Genomic DNA, 17203 nt, shown 5'->3' with positions numbered 1-17203 from the left:
ACCAACATAAGAATCTACACAGTCTGTGCTAGCACTGACTGACTGCTGAAAAATTCCCCTACAAAGTGCAGCCCTCAAACACTTTTCCCTGATCACTTCCTAATCCCAATTTTGGGACTGCATTTGAGCTAGATAGGAGGAAGAGATGTAGATGTTCAAACATCATTACGTATGATTGACTGACAATCCATTTTCCAGTAGGGAAACTAAACAACCAACCACCTACAACAAAACAATATACAGTTTGTGATAATGCTTGGGCAGCTTACATATTACTAGCATTAGAAAAGCAGAAATGCTGAGAATTCATTCTGCTTTACAGGGGAATGTGGTGGCAGGTTATTTCATTATCGATTCTGCCTTTTCTCCCCTTTCATCTGAAGGATCTGTTATGACTTGATCACCTGGTTTCTACAATACAGACAAGAAGCTGCAAAAAAATGTTCACCCAGTTTTGAAACCTTTGTCTGTGGCCATGGTGATATCTGTGCATGACCTGTAAATCTGACTGCTGCCTGAATGAAGTAATCAACAGCTGCATTACCAACAGCCCTGATGAGTTTTACCTGGGTAAGAGTTAGCATTTCATATTGTTTCTTTGTATAGTTTCAAAATAGGTCTTGGGATGCTGCTGGAATACTCATGTGTAAGGAAAGTGAATGTTGACACAACCATCTCTCTTCTTGCTCCTCTTGCTAAATTATTAAGTGGCAAGCATGATCAAGAATATTCTCTAAAAAGTGTTAGTATGCCTTTTCTGCTTAACAGTAACAAAAGCAGAAGGGCAGAACAAGCTACTTGCAGGATGGAGCGGTTACCACTGCTCCAGAAAAGGATGACACTGTGCAAGTAGAAGAGAGATTAGAAATTGTGTGCCTCCGGTGGCGCAGTGGTATAATTTGCTGCTTGCAACACCAGAGGCCCGGGGTTCGAATTCCCCCCTGTGGCGTAAGTGGCAGAAATGCTGCTCTGCTACACAGAGGGCTCAAATCCCGGGAGTTGGACTCAATGATCTCTAAGGTCCCTTCCAACTCGCACAATACTATGATACTGTGAAATTCTGCATGGCACTAATAATTTAAGAAAAACGTACTCCTCATCTGCAGAAAACTGCTATTGTTTCTAACAAACCTAACCACCTGCAATGAAGCGATGACCCAAAAGCACTAATTCTCTGCCATGAGAGACACCTGGCTTCAGTTTCCTCCTGTGATTGTCAAATACAGTGCCCAGATTTCATTTCCAGTTTTGGCTAGCAAAATTATATGGACATATGTTCTTGAATGTGCTCTAACTGCATTGACTTCAGTATGCTCAGAAGATAAATATATGCTCAAAATCTTTGCTGGATTCCTTACTTTTTTGCTCTCTGCTTCATGAAGCTGCCTGCTCATTTTGAGGAGGAGGTCTTAGTTTCATCTTTTCACTTTCACTTTGTGAAAATGATAGTGAAGGAGTTTCCCTTCCACCCAACAACACGAACAGATGGAAATTCAGAATTAAATGGGAATGTCAGCCTTTTCTTCTCAGAGAAGTACATGGCATGCTAAAAAACGGGAAGTTTAGAGAGGGAAGGAAAGAACGTTTTTGAGATGAAAAGGTGGTTGTTGTGTAATTTATCTACTGGTTTTGTTAAGAGTATAAGCGTGCAGGTATGTCCTTGAGCACTGAATCAGTGGAGACAGGACAGGCTGCTTCTAATGAACAGCCTAGGAGGTAAATTACAGGATGGCCTGGTATTTTGCTGGTAAATGGAAAGATCTTCTATGTCCATGTCATAAATGTCTAATCTAAAATAAATGTAAATTTTTTAGCAACCTCAAACCACCATCATTTTCTGAGGGTAAAACTAACTTAAATAGTTTGATGATTGACTGAAAGAGCTACTGATACGTAGGAATGTGCAATTGTAGTTTAGCATGCTGCTTGCATTCCTGTTGCTGAAATGGAAATCAGTGAGTCACGTAATAATGCATATGTACAGTTTTCTTAAATATAGTTGACCAGTGCTTTCGGGGACATTTTCTTTTATTCCTTGTTGAAAAGAACACTTCCAAAAAATGGAATGAAAACCGTAAGACACGATGAATTCCAAATCACCATGAAATGCAAAAGCAGCCCACTGTATGGAGGTGATAGATGACACCAAGCTAATCTTAGTTTTGTCATAGTGAAGTAGGAGGGGAGCCAGTCTTTCAAGAGAAGGTCTTGTACACTAGACCCTCAGCATGACTTTTTACTAATGCAGTGGTGCTGACCTAGTGCCAAATTCCTCATGGGAAAACCTCCTTAATTTCTCAGTACCCTTTGGCAACATTCATGTATTTCTGTCCTCTACTGCTTGGTAGTATTTGCTATAAATTCATAAAAAGCTGCTAATTCACCATGGACCAAACTGTATTTCATTTCCCCTTGGAGCTGTCGCTGTCTCTAAATTTGTAAAATTAGATCAGTGCAGGAAGACGATAAGCACTTAAATTTTAGGTGCTCCATTACTTAAAGAGAACTGTGGGTTTTTGAACGACCTCGTTGTCCTCTGCTGCTGCTACCTGCTCAGAGCTGAAGCTGCATTTTCTAACATATTGCAATGCTTTGCACTGCAATCAAATGTGCAACCTACAGTGAAAAATTAAAACACCATAATAGTAGTGAGTTGAATCATGCTACTGATCCTTTTCAACATAGGCACTCACTGACATTTATGTGAATCCTTTTCTTTCCTCTGTACTTTACTTCTGATTTTACTTCACTACAACGTAGTTTCAGTTCAGCACGCAGAATCTTATTTCTGTTGGTCGTTCTTTAACGCATTTTTAATATGTCATAATTGTTTCAACTGACATGAAAATCTAAGTCTACTAATCGAAAGTGCACAGACAATGATTTCTTCATTTTCAAACTCATCCTAACTTCTAATCAGACTCTCCATTTTCCTTTGGAAAGAAGGAATCATTGATCAATTTTGTGGCAGCTTTAGAACAGCCAGTACCTATTTCTTTCAGGAAAAAAAAGGAGAAGTTTCATAACATAAATTATTCTTTGTTGCTTGGTGTTACTCTTCACACATCAGAAGAAGCAAAGAAAGGTAATTAGCTTCTAAAATCATTGTATATGTATATATATATGTATTATTTTTAAGTTAGAGGTAGTGTCTGGGCAGCTCAGGCTGCCCAAGGCCCCATCCAACCTGGCCTCAAATGCCTCCAGGAATAGGACAGCCATAGCTTCTCTGAGCGGCCTGTGCCAGCGCCTCACCACCTTCAACGTAAAGAACTTCCTCTTCACATCTAACTTAAGTCTCCCCTCTTTTATTTAAAACCATTCTCCTTTGTCTTATCACCATCAGTCAGTAAAAAGTCAGTCTCCCTCCTGTGTATAAGCTCCCCTGAAGTACTGGAAGGTCACAACGAGGTCTCCCCACAGCCACTTCTTCTCCAGTCTGCACAGGCCCATCCCCCTCAGCTTCTCTTCATAGGACAGGTGCTCCACCTTCTGATTGCCTTCCTGGTCCCTGAACCCACTCCAGCAGCTCCACATCTTCATTACTCACCAAGTTGTAACTGCCCATGAACAGAAATAAGTGAGGATCCTAGGTGGAGCAAAAACCACCCTGATGAACTGATGACCACCACTCTTGCTTCAGCTTCCTAACACACAAACAACCTATAAGCTGAAATCTAATGTATGCAGTATGTAACCATTGCAAAGACAGAGTTACAGTGTAGAAGTTTAGAGGAGCCCACACCTAAACACATACAGCTGGAACAAAACACCTTTGGATGACAACGGATTCTCTCTAGCTGAGCAAAGAGGCTCAATGAAAGTGAACCATGGTGAGCAGCCCATGTTTTCTCATCTGAGGAGTACCTTTGCTTTGGCAAGAAAAGGCAAAAGGCAATATACTAAATGTGTCTTACTGGCAGTCTGCAGTTCTGCATTGGTTTTAAAGGAGAACCAATTCAGATATGTCAATACGAGGTTCCAGAACACTGCTACAGTTAACACCAACAGTGACGCTTTCCAGTCTACTGAAGAGCAGGAGATGAGGCCTGGAACAATGTACTGCTGTGAGTACATTCATGGAACTCAGGCTCCAGCAGCCTAATGCCGCTCAGAAGGCAAAAAAGGAAACGCAACATTTGTCTAGAATCTATTGTTTATTACTTGTGGCTGTGGAAATTTCGATACACGGCTGAATTTCTACACCATTATTTCTGCTTTAGCACAACCTGGTCTTTTCCAACCAACCTGGCCAGCTGTACAGTCAGTACTTTTGAAGTATTGCATGTGCACGTATGAGCTCTGACAAACAGCATGCAAGGTAAACTGTTGCCAGGAATCTGATAAAAAAGTTAGGTGAAAGAGTCCGTCCCCCCGTTAGTGTGTTATGGCTTCACACACGTATCAGATGTCCAAACAATCAATCAGAAATGCTTCTCATTAAAGGCACTTACTGTTTTTAAATACTTTTCAGTTTAGTTCTGTTGCATCGAGATGTTTAACTCCTACATCACGCTTTCATAGAACAGCCCAAATTGGCAGCGTTAATAAAAGGGGAAAAAAAGGTTTTCCTGTTAAAGTATGAAAGTAACAACAATTAACGCAAACTTTAAAACAGGATTTGGTCCTCTCAAAACAGGCAACAGCGTTCAGGCGACAGTGATTTCTTTTCTTAGATGCTAACAAAATAATATATCCCCAAAAAACAAAGTCTTCCAGTTTCAGCCTATGGATATGTCTAAGTTGTGCAGCACACCTACTAATTATCCCCAACAAACAATACAGCTTCTCAAGACTCGCTCTGATCCGCTTTGGCTGGGAAGGAAGAGAACCTCCAAGCAGCATTCTGCTTGCACGGACCAGCGAGCCTACAGCTCTGTGTCTCTGTATCTGGATGGCTGTCCGTAATAGCCTTTCTTTGAGTGGTCTGACAGCTGCCGACGGTACTCTTCCTCATCCTCTCCATCACTGCCACAGCTGCCGCGATCCTCCAGGTAAGGTCTGGCAGGAGGTTTCTGGGGTTCTGGAGCTCGGCAGCTACCAGTCAGACAGGAGGAAAGAAAGATAACGTTAACTTCCAATCTGGGAACCTGAAAATAATAGTACCTTGCAGTACCTTACTGACTTTATGGTCACACACAACACAGAGAGCCACGTAGAGACAATGAAGCCACTTCTAGCCCGTTTTACCACCATCATCATTGGTATGGTAAGTCTCTCAGGAGAGAGGCATCGTATTTCCAGCAAGCTGGAGCTTCATGTTCGGATTTGCTCCACTCAGCACGCCTGGAAGAATGCCAAACTGAAAAGCATGAACTACTTCTGTCATGTTGGGTGCAACATGACCAAGAGCTCTGCTGCTCTTTACCCCCAAGCACAGAGGCTTCCACGCTATTGCTGCTACCCCAACTGAGGGATGTCTTCCTCAAACTATTCTGCACCGCTCTTTTCTGCACCGTTCTTTGTACACCTGCTTCTTCTTCCTGCTTCTCTGGTCTGATGTCTCATGTCTGAGATGTGATATTTCTTAAACTCACAGCCTTCAGTCAGGGCTCTCGCAATGGCTCCCATCTCTAGAAAAGCGGGCACAAATAATTTGTATTTCCTTTCCATACACTTTGGTGCTGCCCATTTAATGTGACACCGAGCAGCCGTATGCAAATGCGGTCTGCCAAAGACATCTCACCGGTGTCAAAACCCGTGATTTTTGCAGCCCCGCACTGTACACAAATAGGGCGTCAGCCACCCTCTTTCCACATTGCCACCGTGCCCCTTTCCAGGGCAGCCATTGCCATTCCTCTAAAGCGCTGGCCGCACTCCTCTCTGGAAGTACGTAAATACTTGGCATATGCAGTTAAATATTTCTTTTTTGGATGCTTTCAAAAAAGCTTCTAAACCTCATATAGAAGTTTTTAACTCACCAAGAAAACCTAGAATTAAAACTCTGTTTTCTGCATTTTAGTACATTTCTGTATTTTGAATTATATACTCTGACATCAAAGGATTTGACTGTCTAGAAAGAAGTCCCATTTCTACTGGATGCAACTAAGAAACAAGAAAATCTTGAACAGTTCTGTAGAGCACAACACAACAGTGTTTATATCTAGGTGACTGCAGAGGTTTAAGCTGACACAGTGGTCATACAATTGAAAAATGACTGAACTTCAATGAAAGAGACTAATAATTTCATGAGACTGTTAGATTAAAAAAGCAGTTCTCAACTATGCCTTGATGGGTAACCTCAGCAAAGTTTCATTCTTGGTTTCCCAACCCAAGCAATATATCTGCAACTGACTAAGCACCTGAGTGATTAAAACAGTAGTTGTTCATTAGAATAGACTAACAGTAACCAAATGTCTAGCACAGAAAGAATGGACTTCAAAGGACATGAATGCAGAAAAGCATCTGAGTGAGATTAATAACAACTGGAACTAAAAACTGACTTTGCAAGTCTCACAGTAAACAAACACAGTTGTTTCTACCTAGCTAACTAAAATACTATGAATACACTAAAAGGGAAAAGAAAATCATGGAAAAAAAGAAGGGTTAATGGAAGTTTTGCCTCATCGTTACAGTAATTTTCAAGACACCACAAGAAAGCAATTACTGAGGTAGGATTGTTTTTATGAATAATAACTATCCTCTTGACATTGAACTACACATTCCAGACAGAATATTTTAAGTTGGATATGCCTTACCTCATTGGCTGGGGCCAGTTCTGGTCTGACTTCTGTGTTTTGACAGGGACAGCATAAATATCTGGGTGCTTCTGAGCTATTTCAATCTTTAAAATAAAATCGGAGAAAATAACTGTTCATTTTAAGTCTATCCACAAGCGAACCCTAGATAACAGACATAGCATGCCACAGCTTCATTTGAAACAATTAAAGCACAAACTGATAAACAATCCTATTTATATTCCTGCATTTGCAAGATCTTTTGCTAGAGTACTGATTAAAAGTACAAGCAGAAATGAGGGATTGCAATTACAGAAGGATTTTTAAAATACAGCTTGCTGTAACTACAATAAGAAGCCAAAAATTATGTTCTCTATTTACATGCAAATCCACACAGAGGTATTTCCCCTTGTGTAATTTACCACACTTCCCCCTCTAGAATCAGCACAATCTAAGTGCATGGTTTAAACTTTCAGGATGCAGGCTGTCCTGTATGCTGGAAAGCACAAGGAGAGAATGTATTTCTTCATACCCTGGCATTCTGGGCCTCCTGCAGCTCCTGCATTCTTTGCATCCTTGCCTTATGATCCATCTCCTCAAATATTTTTACTTTCCTCAGTACAGATTTTGGAGTATTTTCTTGTTCACCTCCTTCCTCTTCCAACTTTCCCTCTTCTTCTTCTTCTGCACTTGGGACAGCTGGCTGAGTATTTCTCAGGATGGGACGCCCAAAAGTAGGTTTCAAAGAAACAGGTGGTGGTGCTGGTTTGGCTGATGCAGCTGAAGTCTCACTGCTGACATGGATGTTACTTGGTTTGGAGTCATAGTTCTTAGGGAAGTCATACAGATCCTCTTTGTTTTGTAACTTCCCCTAGAAGTATTAATAATAAGTTTATAATAGCAATTTCATATTATTATCTGAAATGAAGACTTTAATCTGAACTTCATCATTTTGCCTTTGTATTGAGTAGTGTCGCTCCTCATTCAAATAAAATCTTGAAAGGACATGAACGTTTGGATAATTTGGGTTAGCCATACATCCATATACTACACATCAACCTACAGAAGAGTAGTATGTATAGATTTACTGGTACAAATCTTTAAAGATTACCATAACTACAAGACATTCCAAGAGAGAACACAGAGAATACTGAGCACCCAGATGATTCGTCCACACTATCTAATAAAAAATATTATTACCTGGAGTTTAGAAGTGTTCATCACAATGCCTATATTCTCTTCCACTGCTATTTTCATTGTTTGCATCCTACTACCTTGGGGGTTGGACTCGATGTTCTCTAGAGGTCCCTTCCAACCCCTACAATTCTGTGATACTCAGTCCTACCTCCATTGCTAAAGGGTACTTGGATGCATTTGGAATGTATTTGTATGTGGAATGAAGACTGTGAGGGCACCAGTCCCATGCAGAAAGGACTCTAAAGTCAGTGGATATCAGAAATTGTAATAGTAGAACTTGGTTTCCAAGCATCATCTTTTTTTTCCTGTATGATGCGAGGATGTGAGGTTTGAATAGCCAGTTAACAGTGATTTCTAGTAATGGAAACTAATAACAGGAGTGGTAGATTCTGTTTTTGCATCTCACAACAATGGCTTATCAGACATACTTTTCTTGATGATTAGCTTGCATTTGTTTCTGCTGCTTTCAAAAATTGCCTTCAATTAATTAGCAGACGCAAAAAAGCAGTATCATTTCTTTCTCCACACAGAGATCTCACAAACTTGAAGACAACTGTAATACCTTTTCTTTCTGCTGGGCTTTGCAACTTCCTAATTCATTCTCTCTCCACACTTTCCTTGTTGTCTTGTCTTTGATCATTCCTGTTGTTTTTCCTAATGTGCCACCCCAAAAAGTTCTCCTGAATGAGGAACTTAGTATTCTGTTTCTACAAGTTTACCTTAGGTGGTTCAGGCTTGAATGCTGGAGGTGGACTGGGTTCTCTAAGGATCTCCCTGCTACCAGCCTTCCTCAATGGAGTTCTTTGTTCTGAGCTAAATTTCTTTATATTCTGTAAAAGAAAGTAAGAGATTAAAAACCAAAACAAAACAAAAAACTGCAGTATCCAGTAATTCAACCATTTTTTGTCTCTCTCATGTTTACTATCTTGGGAACAATAACCAAAAGTTAGGACAGTCAACAACCTGATCATAGTCATTGCAGATAGCATTGACAAGTTCAAGGTGATGAGATATCAGCAGATTTAAGCAGAGCAGCAGAGGTATTCTTACTTTTGCCCTACACAAGATACTTCTGAAACACTGTCATAAATAACACAATGCTGCACCTCAAAGAAAGTACAAGAGAATACATATATATTTTTATTTCTAGGCCACATGAACAAGGCTTTCATGAAGTCTTATTGAAAATTTAGGCATCTCACCTCCTCATGCTGTACAGGTTCAGAGGACCGGCCAACAGAAGAAATTCTTGGTTCATCCAAAGTTTCATCAAGTTCATTATCAGTGTATGCACCTCCCTCTCCATCTGTATCTTCTAAGTCACTGATCAACCGACTGTCACAACTCAAATAGTCAGCACCCATTGCAGTAAGGTAAGACATGCGATCATCTGCATCATCTTCCATACCATCTACCTGCAGAAAAGTTATTAAGAATTAAGGAAAAAAGTCTAAAGAATTAGAGCTTGGAGAGGTCATGACATCATGCTAAACAACTACTTAAGAATTTGATTTTGCATAACCAAAACAAATTCTAATGAGGAATCATAAAGAAAAACCCTGTAAAGTTTACTCCTCCTCACCACTCTCCCCTAGCCACAGCATTAGTGATTGAAGTTCCAAAGTATAACAGAAAAAGAGGTAATTTTCTGTTACCAAGACAGACATCAACTGACTGATTGTCTAATATATCCATCGTGAGCTAACAAAAATTCGAACATTTTCCCAGGCAAGAGATTATCTTGAGACATCTGGATAAATTAGTATGGACTGACTGCTTACCTTTCCTTCTGACACCCAAACTGCTTCACCTTGCTGTTGCTGAATCGTATCCTTCAGACTACCGTACCAGCTATCATTAGCTGAATTCAAATTGATGGTGGCTATACAAAATTAAGGAGAAAGTATTTATACACAGCAAATGCAATGTGATCATTTATGTGAGAGTGCTAAACAGAGTTTTCACTTAAATCACAAACATTTAGTACTTTTTATTTGTTTGCCTACATCCTAGGATTATTAACTCATATACTCATTGACTTGGAAAGACAGTATGCTGATTCTCACATCTTTTTGAATTGTAACTTAGCAAAGCAAGGAATTTTGCAAGGAAGTCAAAGAAGAGATTGCTCATGACCATACTGTCACACTCCCAGTTCCAGCCTGTGTAGTTAATATGCAGAGCAGTAAGTGGATGTCTGAAGACACAGTTACATTCACTGATTAACAGGTTTGACACACATTCTTCCTTACCTGTAAAGAGGTGGGAACAAGTTTTCTTCAGCTTGCTTGCTTGCTCATACAGCTTCCTTGAGCTCTTGTTAGATGTGGAACAGAGCCTTTGTCTCATTGTTTTCACACCCTGCTTGCTGTCTGGGTTAAAGAAGACTACAATGGGAAACCACTGGGTGTAATTTAGCAGATCCACTGCTTTAGGAGTCACATCCAAGAGAGCATGTTTATCCTGTTAACAAGAAAGCACGATCATTGTTCTGCCTGTACAGACTAAGGGGCAGGGTTTGGAACATCTTATCCTGGGAAATCCAAAATGCCTAACTTGCTGGATTTTTTCTCTACAGTTACATTGCATTCAGAAGCCACAGCAGGCAACATTTTCTCTTCAGCTCCATTTTTTGAAACAGTTTTTGCCAGACTGTCTCCACATTCTTATTTTAATTGACTAACTCATGTTAAATACACTTATTCTATTGAATTTAACTGGCTTTTCTCTCTACCTGAGCACACCACAGCTTCCACTAACCCAACTATTCTAAGTGCTAACTGTAGAATTCTATCTACACTTATCAGCTGAGGAAAATCCTTTTTCCTTCAATATATTACTTCACTGTTACCTCTAATGTTAAGATGAATGAGACATGTGCTGCAATGGGGCTCAAGCCTTGCATGTCTTATTTTAACCCCTCTGGCACTACCTTTATTGGGCTTAGGATAATAAGCAGCAGAATACAACCTTTAGCCTACTTTTTTAGGTGCTTTGATTACAACCTATTTACTTTATCCCCAAAGAGTATTACAAAAAGAGTCAGTGCAGCCTCAGTAGCTATCACAGCTATCACAAATCCTTCCCACTCAGTTCACACAAAGGTAACTGCAAAGGAAACTATAATACTGGATTTCTGATGGCAGTTGCAGTGTGTAGAGCACTGCATGACAGAAAAAGTACACTGGCAAATTCAGGATGCAAACTGTACAATGTAGATGCCCCTCTGCTTCAGTCCAGAATGGACTAATATAGCAAAATTTAATTTCTAGTATCAGGTTCACATTCTCATTTAGAGAAAAGCTATCAAAATTACACAAATTGATCTTAAATACATTTCAAAACAGCCCTACCATTAGACTAGTCTGAATATCACAGAAATAGATTGAGTGAAGACAGGAGCACTCTCAAGCTTTAAGAGCAAACAAACTGAATGATATGCCTTTAAGAGTAAGCAATTCTCACAGAAAAATACTCTACCTGCTCAATGATTTGCCTCACAGTGTTCAAGCGCACTACCCCAGTTGCCTTCTCTGAACCTGCATCTCTGGGTTCTGTCTCTGCAAAGAAAACATTTTAGCTTATCTACAGTGGAAAGGTATGAGATCAAGTTACCTTTTTTTTTTTTTTTTCAGCTAAAGATGATAAGGAAGCTAGGGGGACAACTTACTTGCAGTCTGATACAGGTGAGGCAAGTCATTTGACAACTTCTCCATAGCAACATCTGCAATAGGGCCAAATATCACGACAGGTCTCTTAAAACCAGCTGCAAAAATATAGTTGGAGAAAAGGTAAGCCCAGTAAGATTGCTTTTATATACATTTATGTGAAGTAGTACAAAATATCCTCATTTACTCTGCAAAGTTAGCAATATGTTAAAGATTTCATGAAAAACGCTTCAGAAATTTTATTTCTTGAAAGTTGGTGCAACAGTAAAACTCAAAGAAAACTTTATCAGCTGAGAAAGCATGAAAGTATTTTAGCTTAACTTTCTTATTCCTCATAATTGTGATGGGTTGAGAAGATTCTACATTCTGAAAATGCATGATGCATCTTCAGCAGTCTTTCCATCCACAAAATAACATAACCTTGACCCAGATGGATTACTGAGACTAAAACTACAAATGCTAACTCAGCTGCAGGGGAGCCTAAAGAAGCAAAAGAAATGCAAAATTCTGTTACGTTGATGTCAAAAGAAGTGCTAGTATAGTCCTTGCAAGTGGATGAATGCCATTCTATTTCTCAGCCTTCACTGGTAAGTTTCTTTAAAATACATTTTACAGTTTTTTTCTTTTTTTTTCTTTTTTCTTTTTTCCCAACAATACTATCATATGCAAATGTCCAGGAAGCATTACTCAACACCACAAGCAATATAGCTAATTTTTTTTATAGCCAATTTGGAGTCACAGGGGCAGATCATATCAACCCCAAATTAGTTTCAACAGTCTACAGAATATAGTTAGGTTTTACTTGCTCTCAAGATACTGGTAAGTGGTGCTTACAAGCACACTAGAAAAGGTGATTCATCTCAGTCGCTTGAATTGTACTTCCCAAGCTAGCCACAGAGAAGCTGAGGAAACAAAGAAAAAAATCCTACTTGTTTCTTTTTTTCTTCATTTTGAAACCTGAAATTGGCATGTGTAATTTGGGGGCAAGAGCAGTTTAGAAAACCTAGGAAGCTTTCTTTTTAAAGTTGTTAATTTGCATTCTGGTTAAAAAAAAAAAAAAAAAAAAAAAAAAACAGAAAAAAACCTCTTTCTGTTCTTCAAATTTAACACTGAAGCTTAAGTTGTTCCAAATCACTGGTTTATCTAACACACAGTTGGACGCTAAAAGCGCCAGCAATAAATGGACTGCTGGCTACAGTGGTCTCACTTACCTTCACGCAACTGAACTCGTTCATAAGCTGGGAATTTTGTGCTCACTGATACAATAGCTGTCAGATCTTCACGACTCTTCCTCAAATTCTTCTTCGCTCCAGATCGCTGGCCACGTGTTCTCCAGAAGTCTGCCCTGTCACTAGGGCCATCTTTCTGGGCATTTTGAACACTGGCCATCTGCTCAGCTCTGACAGAGAAAGCACAGTGCTTATTTGCATGCATCTAGTAAAAAATGAGCAAAAAGTCCTTCACTGAATAAATAAATGAATTTTGAATTTGCAATTGGTAGTTTAACAGCTAGGCAGCCATGAATGTAAAGTTGAAAAGGATATAAATGCAAGTTTTCTGCCTTGGAGCAAACTTAGCATCAGCATGATGATCCAGTCTGCCAAAACTGCAAAACTGCTGGATCAGCCCACATGTTTTAAACTGATAACTCATACAGCCATAAATAAAAGAATGCAACTGCATGGGATTGTGAAAAAAGAGCAACCAAGAACTAGAACTGATGGCCGAAATAATTACAGCTATTATTGTCTTCTTCATTAGAAATTTTAAGTTAAGTCACTACAGTATAGAGATAAAGACTGGTTTGGACAGATTAATTACCAGAGAGTACAGAATATACTGACCAGGAAAGAGGCAGGGGAACCACGTATGAATATGAACTACATTTCAGGAACTTGTGTACAATGCAACTAAGAGCATATTTTTTTCTCACTCCATCGTAAAATCATGACAATATTCAAGAACTTAAAGGCTAAAGATCATCCTTATTATTTTTGCATATGAATTTTAATTCTTCAGTGCATGAATTATGGACACTTCGTTTTATCTCACATTAACTTTTACTAGAACAGTGCAATTTAAGCAAAATAAAAATCAAACAAACAAACAAACGTTGCTATGGTTTAATTCCACAGTTCACACAGAAGTTACTACTATGGCTATCAAGAAATATTGGTTTGGAATAAATTCTTGAAATATTTTCCACAAGAACATACAAAGAGTTCAAGCACTAGAAGATCTTCTAAGAAATTAGTCATCAGGGTATCCCTGCACATGTAGTAGTGAGATCTTGCTGGGTTTTGTTTTTTTGTCTGTTTTTTAAAACTATTCTCAAGCAAATAAAAAACCCTCTACCCATTTTGTACAAGACAAATTGAAAAACATAATGGTCAATGCTTGGGTGATTCACGAGCTGCAGGGCTGCAATGCAAAAGCCCAGCTCAGTGTGTAGATAAAACCATTCTTTCTTTCATCATCTTCTCACTTGATAGCATGGTCTAAAATCTACAGTTTTACAGGAACAACTGTTGTGACAGTAAAGACAGAACAATTTCTTCATTCTTCATTCTTGTATGGAAGATAGAAAAAAGAAAGAAAGAAAAGCATGGCATAGGAAGAAAAAATCTTCCCTAAGAAAAAAAACACCTTTTTAAAACAATGAATAGGGCAACAGAATACCAGCTTACCTGCTCCTATTTGGTATCAGGCCCTTTTCAAGTTCATTTCCAATTCTCACAGCCAGCCAGTTTCCCAGTTTGCCATCATACAGCGTATCAACTACTCTAAAGATCTCCCCCCTGGTGAAGGCTAAGCTCTGTGGTGACTCCTTCTCACACTCAAAGTGGCTTCTGATGAAGAATGAATCTCCTCTGCCACAAGCCATGATGTCTCTGTATACTAAAAAAGGAACCCCATTTAGTTTATGATTTTTACATTTGAAAGAAAGAATAAAGTGTCATTCCAGATAAGAGTTTTAAAATCAGAAACATATCATTAAGTCTGGAAAAGACTAATAACACCATCTAGTCCAACCATCAACCACCATGCCCACAAAACCATGTTCTTCACTGTTATGTCTACACTCTTCTCGAAAACCTCCAGGAACAGTTAATCCACCACCTTCCTGTTCAAATATTCCTCACCACTCTAAGAATAATATTTTCCCAATATTCAATTGGAACCTTCCCTAGAGCAACTTGAGGCCACAATCAATTCCCTCATCCAGATAATCAATAAGGATATGAAAAAGGGCCAATTCCACTACTGACCACTGAGGAACACCACCAGTGATCAGTCGCCAGCTGGATTTAACTCCATTCACTCCATTCAATCCTTCTACTCCACTCAAAAATATGCAAAAGAACAGCTTCCATATCCAACACCCTGCACCTACAGTTATCAGTAATGTTCTGTGTACACACATAGCCATTATAGCAAAAGGGAAGCACGAACTTGCATCCTCAAAAAGCAAAAGGCAGACAGGGTACATCGGTATTAAAGTGGGCTATGTTTTCAAACAGGAAAGCAAGAGACTTGCTCCTTAACTGCTCATCAATTGCCCACTTTCTGCTGGGTGACTGTGAATACCTTATGACTGCCATGGCACAGCTGAAAAGGAATGTAAACACCAGATCTCAGGCCAGCTGCTGCATGCAGAAAAAGCAGAAGGAACAAGTGGTATCCTACCAGGACTGAGAAATTATGCTACTAGCTAATAATGAAAAAGGTAGTTAAATGTTCTGATAGGCATTTCACACAGGTATCTCTATGATTCCTGTGGGATGGAAGACAGCTGTCTTGTATGCTACTAAAAAGGGAACTAAAATACTGTCAGGAACAAGCAAGAGAGAAGTTATATGTAGTTTCCTTGGCAAAATAGATCACAGCATCCTTCTGAAACCTCCAAAAGCTTCATAGATACATACACATTTTGTTAAAAGCACCCACCTTCATATCTGCTTTGAGCCAAAATTGTCACTGTATCACCTTTGGGGATTTCTAATAGGTATAAAACAGCATCCTCCCGAACAATGCCTCTAAAATCTTGAGTGTTTACCTACATACCAAAAAATAAAAATAACACCTGAGAAAAACCACCAGTGAAAAGAGACCAACCCCACTCTCACTGTAAGCACCTTTCAGATATTGGAAGAGAACAATATAGTTTCCCCTCAGCCTCCTCCTCCCCAGTTCCTAAACAGCCCCAGTTCCTTCAGTTGCTCCTTATAGGGCACATTCTCCAAGCCATTCACAAGCCTTGTTGCCCTTCTTTGGACCTGCTCCAGCACCTCAATGTCCTTTCTGTACTGAGGTGCCCAAAACTGAACACAGTACTCAATGTGAGGCCTCACCAGTGCCAAGTACTGGGGCAGGAGTACTTCCCTAATCCTGTATTATATATTGTCTTCCCATTTTCCCTCTGTATTTGTTTATTAAGTCAAACAAACAGTAAAACCAACCAAGAATGAAAAAGGACAAAATAGAAGAAATAATTCACTGGGAAACACTGGAAAATCAGTTGCTGTTATCCAAATAAGATGGACAAAAAATGAAACAAAGAAAAATATACTGTCTTTAATTTTTTTTTCCTACTCCAAGACTAGGAGGAAACAGTGTACAGAAAACTAATTCTCTTCCATCTTGAGGAGGCATTTTTTAAATTTAATCTTTGCCCTATCTACTCTTTCCACAGAATTTTATATATACATATACATATATATATATAGTTTGAGTTCTCCTTCGTAAGTCGATTTCAGTAAGATCCCTCCACCACACAGTTACACATCAAGAAAAAACTTGACTTTCTGAGAACATCATTTATTCTATACTTCCACTAAGAAGCAAATAAAAAATCATGAAAGCTTGAATTCCAGGGACACATACTCATACCTTGAGAATCTGATCTCCTTCCTGAAGTCCTTCCTGGTCAGCTGAGGTGCCTTCTTGAATTCCAGCAATAAATATTCCTACATCATTTCCACCAGCAAGCCGTAGACCTACACTGTCCCCTTTCTTGAATCTCACCATTTTCGTATTAGGGCTACAAGATTTACAGGCAGAAAAAGCACAGACAAACATTAGGCATCTGACAGTAACAGGCTGTCATGAGCAAAAAATGGCAACTTAAAAAAAGGTTTCAGTAATACTTTTACACCCTTTCTGTCACTAGATAGGCTGCACTTACCCAGGTAATGCTTCGAAGAAAGAAAGCAGTAAACTTACATTTTTCAGAGTAGAAACTGAGTTAGAAAGAGACAGAGAGGAAACAAATTCTTGGTTTCTGACATCCTGAATACTTTCCACCTACTGGACCTTCTGTCACATAAGTAGCTAAAAAGCTACTTTTAAAAATAAAAGATTTGTTTGTAAGAGAACAGCCTGAGTAATGAGTAATCCCACTCATAGTTTTTTCCTCCAAGCACCAAAGAACTGTCAAACAAATGACAGCTTCTTTGCAGTTTAACACTTATTATAGCACATGGAGCTTTTGTTTACTTGTACTGACAAATACTTCAAAGTATATTCTACCGTTAACTGTCATACCTTTCATATTTCAGAAGGGAAGAGGCCACAGGATTAGGTTCAGCTTTTTTCCTGTCAGAAAAGCTATATGCCTGAATGACCTACCAACACAGAGGACAGTATTTATCTGTCAGCCTT

The 17203-nt window shown here is 39.2% G+C and overlaps 1 protein-coding gene across 5 annotated transcripts in view; it reads right to left on the bottom strand.

Annotated features, from left to right (window-relative positions):
• Positions 1-4140: 4140 nt before the first annotated feature.
• Positions 4141-17203, bottom strand: part of TJP2 (tight junction protein 2) — a 63001-nt gene continuing 49938 nt past the window's right edge. For 4 of the 5 annotated variants that reach the window (XM_072359419.1, XM_072359418.1, XM_072359420.1 and 1 more), the window contains 13 exons: positions 16433-16583; positions 15491-15599; positions 14230-14440; positions 12754-12941; positions 11545-11640; positions 11355-11434; positions 10127-10337; positions 9656-9756; positions 9077-9289; positions 8594-8704; positions 7210-7548; positions 6699-6784; positions 4142-5037 (listed from right to left, as the gene is read on the bottom strand). In XM_072359419.1, the coding sequence (XP_072215520.1) occupies positions 4869-5037; positions 6699-6784; positions 7210-7548; positions 8594-8704; positions 9077-9289; positions 9656-9756; positions 10127-10337; positions 11355-11434; positions 11545-11640; positions 12754-12941; positions 14230-14440; positions 15491-15599; positions 16433-16583 (2065 nt within the window). In that variant the 3' untranslated portion in view covers positions 4142-4868. Of the gene's footprint in view, positions 5038-6698; positions 6785-7209; positions 7549-8593; positions 8705-9076; positions 9290-9655; positions 9757-10126; positions 10338-11354; positions 11435-11544; positions 11641-12753; positions 12942-14229; positions 14441-15490; positions 15600-16432; positions 16584-17203 lie in introns of all 5 variants that reach the window. The other variant, XM_072359417.1, reaches the window with a different exon arrangement.

Source organism: Excalfactoria chinensis, chromosome Z (genome assembly GCF_039878825.1).
Source record: "Excalfactoria chinensis isolate bCotChi1 chromosome Z, bCotChi1.hap2, whole genome shotgun sequence".
NCBI lineage: Eukaryota > Metazoa > Chordata > Aves > Galliformes > Phasianidae > Excalfactoria > Excalfactoria chinensis.
Note: the sequence above shows the minus strand (reverse complement) of the source record. Positions and strands in the feature narration are given on the sequence as shown.